This window comes from Pongo abelii, chromosome 17 (assembly GCF_028885655.2).
Source record: "Pongo abelii isolate AG06213 chromosome 17, NHGRI_mPonAbe1-v2.0_pri, whole genome shotgun sequence".
NCBI classification, from domain to species: Eukaryota; Metazoa; Chordata; class Mammalia; order Primates; family Hominidae; genus Pongo; species Pongo abelii.
Window position 1 is genome coordinate 51,128,557 of NC_072002.2, and position 17,504 is coordinate 51,146,060.

The following is a 17,504-nucleotide window of genomic DNA, read 5'->3' on the forward strand; positions in this document are numbered from 1 at the left end:
CACTATGGAAGAAAGGAAAAACAGTACATTTTAGTACCTGTAAAGGTAATGTTTTCCTGATGTTTGCACAAAAGCCTCACATCTTCATTTTGTATTGGATCCTGCATAGCATGGAGTGAGTCAGTCCTGCTCTTCCCTGCTCACTCCTTCTGAGGCAGGTCTTGAGCCTTTCCTTATCATAACCCCCTTCCTTTGATAGCCTTTTGAGAACTCCCACTTGATTGATTGCCATGGATTTGAGTGGCACCGCTGACCTCCTGGTTCCTCCGCTGCTTCACTTGTGGAATCCAGGGCTGATTTAGAAATGCTGTGATTCGGGGATCCCCAAGTACTAAAAAAGGGGTATCTGCTGCAGTGGAAGATGACATAACTTCTCAACTCCCTTCTAACCTCGCTTGTCTTGGAGAAGCAGCCAAATGCTAGAATCTCTTATCCAGTGCCGTTGGCTCTTCCTTTGATCAGTTCTGGCAAGAAAAATACTTCCGGAACACTAAACTCCAGCTATTGTCCTCGACAACTTGGTCTCTCTATATCCTTTTCTGCCACTCCATGAATTGTTGCACATTTATAAATTCTTTAAGTATAATAACCTAAACAATTAAAAGGGCCAAAATGTCTCCTAGAGAATATGTGACAGTCATGTTATGGTTAAAACACACACACACACACACGTTTACATGACCACACTGAATTGTAAGTGGTTAGTTTTGGGATTGCAAAGGTAAGAGGTCTCGCTATTTTAAAGCAAATGAAGAAGCTGTTAATACGAAGCTCAGTTTATGCTCCCAAAGACTTTTAAGTGCTGATATTATTTATTTCAAGACTTTGAACTATTACAAATATGGGGAAGCAGCCAGTTAGAGCTTGCCCTGATCCTTGAAGGCTAACTCTTCACCTTGGTTTTCCTCAGGGGCTACGGAAAGTGGTAGGTGGAGGAGCTATCGAAGGCGCTTTCTCATGAGTATCTATCACTATTATCAACAATCAAAATAAACATGTTTCAGAGCAAAAGTGCATGTGGAGAATCCTGTGGACTGCTCTTAGTTCCCCCAGTGGGTTTGGAAGAGGGAAACCCTGGGTTGATTAGCAGGCAGACACAGTGCAAAGGAAGGAAGTCTGGCCAATCACCGGGGTAGAGAGAAGTCAGGAAAGAGAGAGTGAGCCAGCTGGGACTGAAGTGTGCAGATGGTACAGGCCCCTGCACCTCATTCCTCAAAACTCTTAATTCTCTAACCTCTGGGACTTCAGTACAAAAACTGCAGCCACCCAAAGAACTTGGGGCTAGGTGGGTAACTCCTCATTTTCCCTGTTGGGAAGTAGGGTGAAGGCCTTGCTTCTGCCCACAGCCAGGACTGTAGAGGGAGGAAATAAATAGGCATTCCTAATTGAAAATCTGAGCAACCTTCTCTGTAAAAATTTCATTAAATGTAGTAGGTATGTCAGATTTATCTTGTGTCAAATATTAAGCATATGTGGGCTAGAGGTTCCCCCATATGTCAATGGGAAAATGATTTCTGAATTACAGGCAACTTGCTTCCAAAGGAACTCTTGGAAGCCTGCCCTGTTCTAAGCAGGAGACTGCTTGTCCTAAGGATGGCCAGGGACCAGGCAGAGTGAGGCTGGACAACTCAAAGCTGTGAAGAGGCAGGCAAAGCAGGTGGAAAGCTTCTGTTTGTTAACAAACAGTGACTGGCACCATTAAAACTCTTTATGAAGAATTGCGCAAAGCAATGTTTGGGAATTTTTTGTTTTTAAATGGTAAGAATAAAGTACAGCAGAAGTACACCTTTAAAAAGTTAATAAGGAAGATAATTGTGGAACGTGTACAAACATAACACAAAACTGGAAGCAAGAAACTTCACTGGAAACTGATGAGGAAGACAAACTTTATAGGAAGCTACAAAAGAAATGAGCAGAGTGAGATATTTGTGGTAAGGGATACAAAGAACATACAATTGTGTATTTGAGAGGTTTCATGGAACATTATGACCCATCCAATGAAGACATCAACATTATTTAACAACAAAAATTGAGGAAGAACAGTATGAAAATATTCTAATGCAGTGCTGTCCAACAGAACTTTCTGTGGTGATGGAAATGTTCCATATCTTTGTGCTAATACAGAATCTACCAGCCACATGAATACTCAAAATATGGCTAATGCAATTGAAGAAATGAATTTTTCATACAATTTAAATTTAAATAGTCATATGTGACTAGTGGCTCCTGAATGAACGACGCAGTTCTAATGCTTCATGGGTCAAAACCAGTGGTTTCTTTGGGGGACTTCTTTAATCAGTGCTAAGGGATTGAGGGTTGAGTGTTGAAGAAGAGGAAAGCACTCATTAGACTTATTTGGGCACTTACTTACACAAGATTCCAAATTCCCCATTGCTTCCAGAGGCAGGAGACAGCACAACCTGCTGTGGAGGCCTCACTATGAGCCTGGCTAATGTCGGTGGGACTAAAAGGCTTACAATTTTGGTCATTCAGCTAGAAAGAGGCCTATGGTCCACAAGCAAAACTGGAGGTCACCCCAGGGCCATCTGTGCATGGAAACCACCACTCTGGAGCTGGTAGGGAGTTGGAGGGAGGGGTGCTCACTTCCGGATGGGGTTTCCAGAGACAGAGGAGGATTTAGAAATGGAGGAAGTGGAGGGACCGGAAGGTCCTGAGGGCCCTTTCTGGCCACCTGCAGGCTGCACAGGCCCTTTCTTTTTTGGGATTACGATCTTGTTCTTGCTCTTAAACACTTTACTGGGATCTAGCTTATTCACAAAGGAGTCGGTCTCTTCTGTGAGCAGGTTTGTGTTGTAGGTGATAGGTTTATACATGCTGAACCATTGCTGTAAGGCAGAATTGGAAGACAAGGTCACAATTCAAAGGAAAAATGCCATTCTGTGTGCTCTTTTTGGGGGGTGCAGGAAAGCTGGGAACAGGAGGCAGAGGTACATTTTCATGAAAAACTGCCTAAAAATCTATTTACTTTTCCTTTAAGTGGAGGTGATAACAGATCCCATCAACCTCTGGTAAGATACACACATTGCTTTATGAGGTCTCATGACCTTTAAGATAAATGCAGTATGAAAACTAAGAATCTGAGCACACTTCCTTCTGATTTAGTGAGTCCTGAGCCTGGGATGCTAGATCCCAAAGCACTAGAGGACAGCATCCATTGTTCTCCCCTCAAACCAGCTACTCCCCATCAGGTAGATTCTGGCAGCACCATTCCCCCAGGAAAGGCAGGAGACAGGGGCCAGTGTGGGCCTCTGCTGAGGGATGCTATATCTTGTTGGTGTTGTTTCCCACTGTTTTTTTAGGCAGCTGAGGGCAAAGGGCATCCACATTTATTTACCTTTTAAATCACAGCCGCCTCTCAATGTTGACCAGATAAATGTTATAATTATGTGACATTTGAAGAAAATGAAGCCTACTAGATGAATACATACATAGTAAGGTGAGCTGGAGCTGAGTTCCTAATTTGCTGCTAATTTAGAGCTGCAAGAAACCACCACGAAGGAGCCCAGATGAGCTCACTCTAGTCAAAAGTTTTTCCAGCCACACTTGGTGTTTTCAAACCAGGTTGCATACCTGACATCTGTATGTCTGAAATGGTGACCAGTCCTGTAATATAAATGAGGCACACCCACACAATGGAATACTCTGTAGCCACTGAAGAGGACAAGTGCTCTAAATGTACTGAAAGGGAATAAGCCCCAAGATGGAGTGTTATGTGAAAAGAACAAGATGCAGAATCATGTTGACAGTACATTACACTTGAGATTTAGAAAAAAGGAACACCAAAAGTGTGCATGCATGCTTTATGTGCAATGAGTATCTTGGGAAGGGCGTACAGGAAACTCGTAACAGCAGCTGCCACTGGGGACACACACTTGGAGAACAGGGGAGTGAGAATCTGACTCTTCACTCTTCCTGGGTGCATGTACTGCCAACCCAGAACCTCGGAGCCATGGGACATAAACTATCCAATATAATTTAATTAAAAATAAAACTTCCCAGTTAATTCTGAGGATCAGTCAAGTTTGGGAACCACTTAACTAGATGAGTATAAAAGACAGATTGGAATCATCTGTCTTGCTTATTGAAAATGCAGGTTCCTGGGCCCCACCCTAGATCTCCTGAATCAGATGGGGAAGTTGGGAACCTGCAATGTAACCATTTCCTCAGTAGATTTTGGAATATACCGTAGTTTGCAATGGCAGGTGTTCCTCCCTTACCTTGGCCTGTGGGCTAATGCCATAGCTGGTGAAGGCATATTGCCACTGGGGCAGGCCCAGGTGGGTGATGAGCAGGCGGTAATAGGCAGTAAAGGTGTCTGTGAGAAAATGCCAGTATAATGCTCTGTCTAGGAACCAGATCTCAGTGTCTTCTGCTAATGCTGAAGTAGAAGACAAAGGAAGTAAAAGATAAGGAATAGCTTAACAGTTTTTTCTTTTTAACTAGAAAAGGTTATACTCATGGCCTTAAAAAAAAAATCCCAACAGAGAGAATGGAAAATGTAAAGTAAAAGTTCCCCTTCTGCCCCACTTCTAACCCTCCAGTCTCCTTCTCTAGTGGCCACTTTACCAGTTCCTTTGATACTCTTACAGATTTTTGCTAGATCAGTAGATTGGTCTATCTGCTGGTCTCTGACCATCTGGAAGTCCAGTCAGGCTATCTAGGCAGCTGCTCCTTTTCTGTGTGTCATAGCACTCCCCTCCCCTGGTAGGGGGGTAGAATACTGTGGTCTCAGCTTTCCTGACAGAGAAAAACACTGAATGGCTTGGGTTTTTTTGAAGAGGTCTCTATCAGTGCCATGAAAAACAAAAAGTGCCACAAAAAACCACCATGAAGGAGCTTAGCCCAGTTCACTCCTGGGAGTCTTGCCTATACTGTGGTGTGACGTCCTGCCTCCCAGTTTCTGACTTTCCATTCTTACTACTTGAAGCCTATCTTACTTCCTCTGCTGTCTAGATAGCTATAACATCTCCCTAAGTGCCCTCCATTATCCATCCAGTCTCTTTCTTTGCCAAAACTGCTGGTAGTCATGATCCCTGCCATTTTACTAAACAACCTTCATTAACTCCTTACTGTCTTCCACATTATGTCCAAACTCCTTTGCTTGCTTTCAAAGCTCTGCATCAGAGACAGCAATTGGCCTTCTAGCTTAATCTCCTCCTCATCCCCTACATGAACCATGTGGCCCACTGAATTGGAATTATTTGTCATTCCCCACAAATCAATTGTACTTTCCCATGGCTTGGCTTTTACCCATTTGTCCCTTTGTTTGGATGCTCCCTTGTCTCTTTTACTCCACCAAATCCTCCTCCCCACCCGGTATCTAATTCCTGCCCCACAGTTCAAGATGCAGCTCCAAGACTACTTTGCAACAATTCCTCTGGCTGGATAATTTCTCCTTCCCCCAGAGGTAAATCCTGGTGTCTGTATCCTCTCACCCCTACCAGACAGCTAGCTGAAGAGGGCTGCCATTGTCCAGCTCTGTAGTTTCACAGTCCCTAGGCTGGGGTCTGAAGTGCTGTTAGGGGGCTAGGTGGCAGCTGCTGCTTGAGGGCAGAGAGGGTTTTAATTTCCCATCTGGGGTCTTTGGTCTAGTAATTCAGGTTTTTATTGCTGTTAATCGGCCTAGATATAGAAGTATAAAAGAAAGATAAAAGATAATGTGTTTTCTGGATGCTTATCTAGTGCATGAACTTGCTATAGGAGTCTATAAACAAAATGTCTATTTCTTTTAGTTTTTACTCCCATATTATCCTAATCCCATCAACTATTTGGCAATAACTCACAAATGAAGATGGATAAAAGGACTGATAATTAGCCCAGAGGGTGATGCTCAGAGAGAACCAAGGGGTTTTTGGGTTTGGGACACACAAGGAACCTGGGAGCATCTCAAGAGGCCAAGAAGGTATGTGTCTCCTGAGCCATGGCTGACAAGCAAGGTCAGGCAAGACCCTAGCCAAACTATAGGACCACGCTTGTAAACAATTCTTACCTGGTTTCCCACTTTTGTAGACAAGGCAAACTTTCCCACTGCCATTGCATGAATCCAGCTCAAATATCACACTGCGAGAGTCAAAGTGAGGCTTCTCTGGCTGATCATCACTGGCTGCAAACACAGAAGTTAATGGTAATGTTCAAACAAACTCAACTCAAACACATATCTATATATTCAACTTTGCTAGGTGGAAAAAACAGAAGGAAAAAGCCTTATCTCAGACATATATACTTAAGTAGTATTTTCAAATAAATTTTGTATTTGAATTAAAGCCCTAATCTCATTCATGGACTAGGCCTTCTGTCTGGGTTTCTCTATCAGCAACGGACAATGTCAGGGAATCTGGGAAAAGGAGGCATGAGAAAAGCAAACTGAACTTCTTGTAAGTGGGACCACAGAGCAATCTGAATGGCTTGATGCTGACATAACTTCATTTCCTCTCCTGAGATTGTTTATTCTATAAAAGTGGGATAGCAAACACATTATCTGAATCTTGCTTTTTTTTTTTTTGAGATGGAGTCTCGCTCTGTTGCCCAGGCTGGAGTGCAATGGCATAATCTCGGCTCACTGCAACCTCCACCTCCCAGGTTGAAGCAATTCTCCTACTTCAGCCTCCCGAGTAGCTGGGACTACCAGCATGTGCCACCATGCCTGGCTAATTTTTGTATTTTTAGTAGGGACGGAGTTTCACCACGTTGGCCAGACTGCTCTTGAACTCCTGACCTTAAGTTATCCACCCGTCTCGGCCTCCCAAAATGCTGGGATTACAGGCATGAGCCACCACGCCCGGTCAGAACCATGGAAAAGCCCTCTAAGTCATGTGGCATAACTCTAATTCATTCTTTTTAAATGACTATTTCATAGTCTGTGGGAGTGACGTACCCTCATTTATTCCACCATTCCTCTATTGATAGGCATTTGCCTATCATTACTTGGTTGTGAATGCTACAATAATCTTCTCTGTACATGCCCTTATATTCTGGTGCTTTCATTATATGGGACAGATTCCCTGCAATAGAACAGATGTTGCCAGATTGCTCTTCAAAAAGGACTTTTTAAGATCCAGGGAGACAGACTGGAAGTCCTTTGTTTTTGAAAGATATTTTCAATGGATATAGAATTCTAGGTTTATTTTATTTTTTTTGAGACATGGTCTCCACTCTATCACCTGGGCTGGAGTGCAGTGGCATGTGAACATGGTTCATTGTAGCCTCGACCTCCTGGGTTCAAGCAATCCTCCTGCCTCAGACTCCCAAGTAGCTGGGGTCCATAGGTGTGGCCACCATACCCAGGTAATTTTTAAATTTTTTGTAGAGATGGAGTTTTGCTATGTTGCCTAGGCTGATCTCAAACTCCTGGGCTCTAGTGATCCTCTGGCCTTGGCCTCCTAAAGTGCTGGGATTACAGGCGTGAATGACTGACCAACCTATTTTTTCCTTTGAGTATTTTATCTCACTTGAATTGCTTTTAAGGAGAAAAATGCTGTTATCCTTATCTTTGTTCTCTTGTGTGTAATTTGTCTTTTCCCTTTGGCTGCATTTATGATTTTCTCTTTATCTTTGATTTTGATCAGTCTGATTATGGTGTTTCTTGTTATCATTTGTGTTTGTTGTTCCTGGCTCATTAAGCTTATTGGATATGTGGATTTATAGTTACCATGACTGGTAAACTTTTGAGCCATTATTTCTTCAAATATTTTCTAGCCCCTGACCCCTCTTCTCAAAGACTTCAATTACACATACATTATACCATGTGTTGTCCCTCAGGTCACTGATGCTGTTTTAATTATAAATATTTTTTTTTCTGTGTAACTTTAGATAGCTTCTATTATGTGTTGAAGTTTTCTAGTCTCTTCTTCTGCAATGTCTTAGCCACTAATAATCCAAACCCCTGCATTTTTCATATCAGTGCTTGAAAATCACTGTTTTATGTATTTTGTCTGTTGTTTGTCATTGTTGCTCCAGATGGGTAGATAAATCTGTTCTGTTACTCCATCTTGGATGAAACAAAAAGTCCAGTTGATATGTTCCCACCAAGTTTTGGCAGCCCTGACTGGTGCTGACTGAGGTCTGCCCTCAGGTGAAAAGTTAAAAGAACAGAAAACTCAATGTGGCTCCCTTCTGCCAACCGCAGACACCATTCCAGCTTCTGCCTGCTTTTGACTACTCTCCAGTCCTTTAAGACACATGTTTTTAAACTTCTTTCATAGTATCGAGTATTATCTGCAGAAGCCTTGCTCTGATAAAAGAGATTCTGCCATATTATAAACACAATGTCAATATTTGAATTTTTTTTTTTTTTTCAAATCTACAATGTCACTGTTTTCAGTTCCTCCCTGAAATTTTAGTTTGGTTTTACCTCCACGGGGGCATATAAGCATATCGTTTTGTACTCTGTATCTAATAACGTCACTCTTAGCAGTACCAATGGATCTCTTTTGCTTCTTTTTTGAGATGGAGTCTTGCTCTGTTGCCGGGCTGGAGTGCAGTGGCATGATCTTGGCTCACTGCAACCTCTGACTCCTGGGTTCAGGTGACTCTCTTGCCTCAGCCTCCCGGGTAGCTGGGATTACAGGTGCCCGCCACCACGCCTGGCTAATTTTTGTATTTTTAGTAGAGACGGGGTTTCACCATGTTGGCCAGGATGGTCTTGATCTCCTGACCTCATGATTCGCCCCCCTTGGCCTCCCAAAGTGCTGGGATTACAGGTGTGAGCTACCATACCCGGCCCTCTTTTTTCTTAATTAAAATATTTTTAAAGTTTTATTTTTAATTGACAAATAATAATTGTATATATTTATATATTTATGGAGAACAACATGCTATTTTAAGATGTATATGCATTGTGGAAAGATCAAATCAGGCTAATTAGCATATCCACCACTAGTATTTATCATTTATTTGTGGTGAGAACATTTAAAATCCTTTCTTTTAGCTATTTTGAAATATACATTATTAGCTATAGTCATTATGCTGTGCAATAGATAACCAGAACTTATTCCTCCTGTCTCACTGAAACTGTGCCTGTTGACCAACGTTTCCCCTTTCCCTGTCCAGCCTCCCCACCCCAAGCCTCTGGTAACCACTGCTGATCTGTTACCTGTTATCTGTGCTGGTTCTCATTCATGGAGTTGTGTGTCCTCATCTGCTGAGTTAATATCAGTCTGCTTATTATTCCCTCACAAGTAATTTGTTATTTTTGCCTAGAAGCTTGTAATTTTCTCCACATCAGGATACGCATTAAGTGTCTGTGTTTTCCCATCTGTTCAACTTGGGTCTAGGTGGGCCCTTTCCATCTGCAGAGAGGTGTCTTTTATTATTATGTATTTACTGCCTTTCCATCTATTTTCTCTTTTTTGAGCACCTATAATTCCAATGGAAAGTGTCCTGAATCTATTTTCCACTTCTCTTAATTCCTACCTTTTCCCTCATAATTCACCTCTTTTAAATTTATTCATCTATGCTTTAAGATATTTCTTGTACTTGATTTTTCAGGCTAACTCAGGTCTCAGTAAAATACATATACTCTTCTTCAATTCATGTAGTCAATTGTTTGAGAATGTTTGTTTTTATCCATAGAAAGTCTTTATGTTGTCTTAAATCTCCTTAAGTATTCTTGTTCTTATTTAGATTTTTATCTGTGTCCTCTAGCAGTTTTATTTCTCTGGTTGGGTATTTTTTTTAAATAGTGATGGGATCTCACCATTTTGCCCAGGCTAGAGTGGTGGCTATTCACAGGTGTGATCACAGCATGCTACAGCCTCAAGCTCGTGGGCTCAAGTGATCAGTGGAGATTTACAGAGGTGATGATAGCACACTACAGCCTCAATCTCCCGGGATCCAGTGATCCTCTTGCCTCAGCCTCACAAGTAGCTAGGAATACAGGCTCATGCCACTGCACCCGGCTGATTGTGTATTCTATTTTTTCCTGATGATCCTCTCTCTGACTGCTGAGTCCCCTGAGAGAAGTCACTGTTTTTCCATTTAGGTTTAATAAGACTTAGGTATACTTGTTGCACTATCCTACAATGCATGAATCTAGCAGGTGTCGGAAGGCCAAGTGGTTTTTATCCCCATTTGTATGTGGAACAATGTGATCCCATGAAGCCTCTCTGTTATCTACTCTACCTCTTCTCTTCCAGCCACAAGAGCAGGGAAGACTTAGCCCACCTATTTGACTACTTCTTCACCTTTTAGAGAAGCCCACCCCACACATATAAAGACAGTGGCACCTTTTTCCTACCCCTGGAAATTCCACAAATCTTTGTGTGACAGGCTCTTTCCAGGACCCATCACTGTCTAGCCTCTGCCCCTGAACTTCTCTGGTACTATTCTTCAATTGCTCATCCAATCGGAGGAGAAAGCCTTACATCAGTTTTCTCTGCCAGGGCTTAGTGAACCCCAAGGTCTTAGTATTGGAGACATTAGTTGCCTATTCACTATTTGTTCTTCCTTTCTTTCTTAATGAAAGCCCAGTTCTATTCAAGGAAGCCATACTGCACAACTAAAAGTATTTACCTTCTCAGACCCCTGGCAACCTGGGTTGCCATTTGACTCTTCTAATAGCTATTAGGAGGTGCTGCTGAGAAAACTATTGTTTTCTTGATCAAAAGGGAGAGATTCTGCAAACAGCCAGGTATTTTGCCCTTTGCCATTTACTCGTCTTTTTTCCTGACAGGAAAAGCCCACCTTCCTCAACCATAAGGATGAAAACCATATCCAAAGCCTGGTGCAGCACAATGCCAGAGGGAGATTTTATCATTGACTTTCTCAAGCAGCTATATCAGCCTAGTTCCAGATTGCTTGTTATAAGAAAAATAAATTGCTATTTAAACATTGTAACTACATCTGTTATATGCGACCAAACACAACTCTGACTAAGTCCTCACGTACTCCCAGTTGCTCTTAGGTTTTAGCAGCCACTTGACTTATGAGCCATTTCACTCAGAAGTGGCAAAGAGCTTGGAGGTAAGAATGGAGAGGAAAGGAGCTGTATTTAGATTGTCATGTTCCCTGAATCCTCTTGATACTGAAATGTGAGTGAAGTTTAATCTTTAACATTCATTCATGCACCAAGATTCATTAAGTACCTACTATGTGCCAGGCATGGAGCTGGATGCTGGAAACAAAGATACCAACCTTGGCATCTTCTTCCTACCTTCATGTGTATCGTCCTCCAGGTCTGCCAGAGTGGGTGCATTAGGAAGTGAATACATGGAAGACTGGGTGAGTTGAGTCAGTTTTGAGATGCTGTTAATTGCCATGCTTCCCAGTGGAATGATGTGCTCTAGGGGAACATGCATTAAGGAGAATTACATGGAGTAACAGCCTAGTTACAATGGTTATCATGAGATTCTGCTTGAATAACCTAAGCCCAGGTATTGTTTGGCCCCGTGGCTGAGGAATCTGATGGAAGGTGGGAAGAAGAGGATTACTCACTGCATATTCCAAAATACCAACCTTTCATACAAAAAAAGGAACTGGGGGCCACGGGTGATGAAGAGCCCCCATTGTATGTATTAGGGTAGAGTGGAAGAAAAATTTCAAAGGGAATACCAACAAAGAACTGGGAAATCTGGGCTTAGGAACATCTGAAATGTAAAGGACTTTAAAATGTTTTTGCTCCCTCTTTCCTTTGTTTAGGAAGTATTCTGCATAAACATTTTCTGAAGGAGTAATAGCTTTGATTACATAATGGACCCCTTCTATTCTTCTTGTTATAAGCTTTCATGATAAAAAAAAAAATCCCCCCTTCTCTTTATCATTTTCCCTTACTCAGTGATGAGAATTTGGCAGCCTTCTTGCTTGGTTCTAGTCTTCTGTGATTAGGGTGAAAATACGGACTAGGAAGCCGCATGTTTTCTTTATTTGACTGCTGAAAAAACTGGAATGGTTTAAAGCAATAAAACAACCTGTGTAAAGACCATGTAATGTCTAAGAAGAAAAGACCACTAAAGAGGCAAACATCAGAAGATGCCTCTGCTGCCTTTTCTGTCACTGACTTAGGCTGTTCAGTATATAATGGGTATGGTAATGGGGATAAGAAGACTGGGCTTGGGGAGATTAAATTAGAGAAGGTTTTGCAACAATGAACTGGGACTCACTCATAAAACTTTTATTCTCTGAATCAGGCATATAAAGGGGCTAGCCTGTTGCAAGGATGTGGGCCAGGGAGAGTTCGCCAGTTGGTTTAGTCTATGTCCCCTCTCTGTTGCTCCAGACACCAAAAGCCACGGCCTTGCTATAAACGAAGGTTCTGATGTGACAAGGATGGTTTCTAAGCCATAGGAGGAAATGATTATAAGATAAAAGCTAATGTTCAATATTCACTAGCAAGCTATAAAAAAGTACCTCTGGCTGGGCGCAGTGCCTCACACCTGTAATCCCAGCACTTTGGGAGGCCAAGGTGGGCGGATCACGAGGTCAGGAGTTCAAGACCAGCCTGACCAACATGGTGAAACCCTGTCTCTACTAAAAATACAAAAATTAGCCGGGCGTGGTGGCACATGCCTGTAATCCCAGCTACTCAGGAGGCTGAGGCAGAAGAATCTCTTGAACCCAGGAGGCGGAGGTTGCAGTGAGCAGAGATTGCGCCACTGTACTCCAGCTTGGGCAACAGAGTGAGAGTCCATCTAAAAAAAAAAAAAAAAAAAAAAAAAAGTACCTCTGACCAGCAGTGCAAGATAGACAGGAAGGCTTTGGAAATCACCCAAACAGGGAACTCAGGTGCGTAGGTAGAAGGCCGAGGCAACGAAGGCAAGATGTCTGCTCTGTAGATTTGCAGTGCAACAGAAGTCACTGCATTTTTAGGGACAGCAGTGGGGAAATGTAGGGTACTTCCCAAGGCCAAAGTAGATCTGGTTGGAGTCAGACACAATAATGGACTGGAGGGGAGGTACTGGAGGGGAGGGGCTGGGGAATCTGTGCCATGAATGGGCTGGGCTCCTGTGGCTGGACAGGGTTTTCTAGCCTATGAAATGTTTTCAAGAGTCTTCACCTAAATGTTCAGCACTGTCTTTCATGCCTATATAGTACCTACAATCTGACATGTACAAACTTGTGAGTTCCCACATCCACACACAAATGTTTTGTCCTAGACAAAAGATGGCATCCTGTGAATTGAGGTAGCTGGTGACTTAGGCTGAGGTGATGTGAAGGAGAGAAGCAAAAACTCTGGTTTGAGGATTAGGGCCCTGAGGTCTTTATGATGGTGGGAATAAAGGAAGGAGCCTGAAAGAGATAAGTGGCCCCTGTCATAAACACTAGAGACTGTCACTGCAGCCTACCCTGAGGGGTTTACTCGGAGGTAGAGCCCTCTGAGGCTTTAAGTTTGAGGTGGCTAGGGTTTTTTATGTAGTAATTAATGGTTTTCTCTACCCTATCCCTACAGGAATCCTCTAAATTGAACTTCCAGTTCCATACTGCTAGACTGTCATGGGGTTTGTGGTGGGTGAAGCAATGATGGCATCTGTTAGTTTTGGGACATAATTACAGCTTCTGGACATGGCACTTGAGGGGCACCCATGAAAACCATCCAGATTCAAAGACTCAAAAGTCAAAGGGCCCTCAGAGTTGTCCCATTCAATCTCTCAGCCAGGGAAATGTTCCCCTACAGCAAGGAGGCTGACTCACCATCCAGCTTCACACTCCATGTCATGTGGAAGCCATTGGTCATCAGGTAAAAGTTCTTCACATCTTCAGGCATCACACAGTTATTCTTCTAGAATCACAAAGCAGCTAAGTGTCAGGTCAGGGCTGGGAAAGAGGGTACAGGGCTATGGCTTAAGGCACTGGGGACATGTTTAGCATGTTATAGGTCCCTGAAATAGGAAGGCTCTGATAGTTACCTACAAAACTCTATTAGAGAGGCACTGGGGTCTTGCCAGCAGAGTTCCAGTTTGTCTTTTTTTTCTTCAGCAGCTAATGCAAACCAGGTACCTGCTCTGCCATGATAATGCCTCAATGGGCAGCCACCTGGCAAAGGGAACAAGCTGAAGGGGAGACAGGGGAACATGGCAAGAGGGGAAGTCCTAGGTAAAGTCTGACAATGTTCAAGCAAAGCAATCACTGCCGTACATATCAGACCCATGCTCATATATTATTTTCTGAAACAAATTATTGGACAAATGAGAGCATCTTAAAAGTGAAGAGTGCCTGTAATCCCAGCACTTTGGGAGGCCGAGGTGGGCGGGTCACGAGATCAGGAGATGGAGACCATCCTAGCTAACACGGTGAAACCCCATCTCTACTAAAAATACAAAAAATTAGATGGGTGTGGTGGCGGGCGCCTGTAGTCCCAGCTACTCGGGAGGCTGAGGCAGGAGAATGGCGTGAACCTGGGAGGCGGAGCTTGCAGTGAGCCAAGATTGTGCCACTGTACTCCAGCCTGGGCGACAAAGAGAGACTCCGTCTCAAAAAAAAGTGAGGAGTATATTATTTCCAGAAAACTTATGCAATGTCTAAGTTCTGACAGCTCTTAGAAGGTAACCGTATATACTCAAATATTTCACATATCCATGGATATGAAATCATCCAAAACTGTTGGATAAGAAATCATCCAAAACTGTTGGATAAGAAATCATCCAAACCGTTGGCGGAGAGAACAAAGAAGCTTAGTATCCTTTCAGGAGATACCAGGAACAAGCCCTACATTCTAAGTAACTCACATCTGTGTGTGTGTATGATCAGTCTTCCCTAGCCAACTCAAATCCCTGGAATGTGCAAAGGATGAGTTCTCCAATTCATTTCCTGGGCCCCCTAGAATGGACTTCTTAATGTAGTTACAGAGGCAAAGAGGCAACATGTTAATAACTATCCAAGCTTGTGGCTTACTGGACCCTTCTGAGATGTGATACTGACAACTGCTTATGTCAGGACTGCATTAGGTCATCCTGTCAGTCAGTTCTAGGTACCCAATGCGTGGGAAAGCATCATGTAGAAGGACGATCTGAGTTCACTTCCCAACTCTGCCAGTAGCTGAGTGACCTTGAACATGTCACTCTGTGAATCTAGGTTCAAGAATAAACTCTAAGACTTAATATACAGAACACTGGCAGTACAAGGGGGTGTGAGTTTGACAGGAAGAGAGGAGACTAGGAAATTATTATTATTCACAGCCACAGCATCTTCAGGAACTATAGATAAAGAGAAAGCTTCAAGCTTGCTGGAGATTTTAAGCAGTGTTTTTAGATTATTAAATGGACAACAGCTGTCATTTTAATGAAACAGGTTTTAAATTTCCTTTATGAACTAAAATGTATGTTCTGATCAAGTTTTGTTTTTTCTGTGTCCATTATTTAGTACCCAGTCTCATAAATGTAAAATTTAAGAGACTCTCAGACTCCTTGGACTAATTTGTTTTCCCACTATTTGGAGTTAGGGGCTTGCTCCTAGTGCCTCCTGTGTGGCCACATTATCTGTGCTTTCAGAAGAAAAAATGCACTTGCGGAATGCGTTTCTCCCACCCCTAAAACCCTGCTACAGGAAGCCTACAGTTACCAGTGTTCTGCAAGGTCCTTCCTCCTCTCTTCGCCCCAAAAGGCCAGCATCGCCCTGACATTTTGATCACTAGTGCCATCTAGTGGTAAAGACAAGGAAACTACTGTCTATCAGCCTTTCTTAATGGGGATTCCATGAGATCCAGGCTGAGGGCAGTTGGACTATTTGGCATTGTTCATATGTAAGTCAGGCTGAATAATTCCAGTAATCGTAATTATAACATTTGTTATGGTATTTATTTCACCCAAGAAATAAGTTTTTGTATTATTTTATACCGATATTTTTTACAATTACTCAAAATTCATACAAATAGAAAAAAATCTGTGAAATCAAATATTTAAAAAACATTTCAAATACTAATATACATAAAAATTTTCAAGTAAACCAAATTCATGAAAAACATCAATCCCTCACTGTCATTCCAATTTAAATGACTAGCGGCCCTGGCTCTGCTGCTCTTTGCTGCAGACCCTTCCGCCCCAAGCACCCCTAGGGCAGTTGCTGGGCCTGCAGTTCTCCAGCCTTCCTACTGCATGTAGCTCTTCTGAGTGGGGCAAATCCAGGAAGAAAGGTTCACAACCAAAATTTAAATGACCACATACCTGCTTCAGTCCTTTAAGATTGGAGAGAAAAGTAAACAACCTCTCCTAATTTTAACGTATCTCACCTTTTTTTTTTTTTTTTTTCTGGCCAGTGACTCAGTTACTGCCATTTTAAAATTTCTCTTCTAACCAACCTGAAAAGAGTTTGCTTTTCCACAGGGAGCAATCTACCCACATCAGAGGGCTTCTTCCCACACAGATCCATGCCCAGTCTATATTTTGGGGGGTGTGATAGGAGGGCAGGGAGGAGGGTAATATCAGGATTGGAGGGAGGGTCTGGGGAGAAAGCCAACAAGGGAGAATAACAACGACTGGCGTCTGAAATAACAGCTGATTGCATCAAGATGGTATCTGCAATCTCTAGCCCAGTGGTGATTCTGTCACATAGTTCCTAATTTTTAATCTTTTTTTTCTTCTCCTGAGACAATCTACAATGGTTTATTTAAGCTACTTTAGAAAGAGTCCATCACAAGCTCTGTTACTACTTCATTGGATGAAGGACCTGAGCCACTTTTTTGTTTTGGGAGCTATCAATAAGATTCCAGAAAACCAATAGCACTGGGCCTCAAGGGAAGGGCTAGGGACTGTCCATTGCCTTCTACTCACCTTTTCTACTCCTGGACAATCCTGCATCCCATTGTTCCCCTCACTTTTAGAGGCCACTTCCCAACTGGGGAGCAGATGCAGGATCAGGTCAGCATAGGTGCCAGCGGACAGAAATCAATGTCTCTGTAGGTGCTGGTCCATGCTGAGCTGGCTCTCTGGCTGGTCTGCAACCACGGCCAGGTGAAGAGCTGCCCAGGACGCCCATCAAGGAGCATGAGAACATTGCTGGAAATTGTGGCAATGAGCACAACGGCATCTCCTGAAACTCTTCTCAGGGAGGACATTCCACGAAGTGGAGGAAAACCTGGATGAGCTGTGGAGGGATGGTGTGAGATCCCCAAGAGAATTCCCAAATACATTCTCAAACTCACACCTTAGGAGAGGTGGAGGGCTTGGTTAACTGAACCCTTTTGTTTTGTTGAGTAGGGTATGAGAGTTTGGGGCCGGAGCTGCATTGCTTAACAGCCAAAGGAAAGGTAGCATACTTTTTCCAAAATCCTTTCTCCACAGAACCATCAGTCTCCCTCTAAAAATATGTGAAGAAAAAAATATATAAATATTGGCCTGTCTAGAGGCACCACAAGTCTTGGTGAAGCTGTGTGTCTGACAGAGCTCATACAAGGCAACCTTCAGAAGAGTAATACCCTCAAGTTTATATAATCATCAAAATTCTACCACTGGGGGAATTAGTGGGGGAAGCCTTTGCATCTACAGCCACTCTGCTTCAGAGATGGTGGGTGTGGTAGCCTGAGTCTCAGGAATGAAATTAAGGATTGCTTGTGGAAA

The 17,504-nt window shown here is 42.8% G+C and overlaps 1 protein-coding gene across 8 annotated transcripts in view; it reads right to left on the reverse strand.

The window, feature by feature from the left end:
• The window catches only part of TPGS2 (tubulin polyglutamylase complex subunit 2), a 53,544-nt gene that overhangs the window by 19,225 nt on the left and 16,815 nt on the right, over positions 1-17,504 (reverse strand). For 3 of the 8 annotated variants that reach the window (XM_054537487.2, XM_054537489.2, XM_054537490.2), the window contains exons 3-6: positions 13,645-13,732; positions 11,171-11,299; positions 6,011-6,124; positions 4,239-4,399 (exon numbers count right to left, since the gene is read on the reverse strand). In XM_054537487.2, the coding sequence (XP_054393462.1) occupies positions 4,239-4,399; positions 6,011-6,124; positions 11,171-11,299; positions 13,645-13,732 (492 nt within the window). 8 annotated transcript variants of the gene reach the window in all.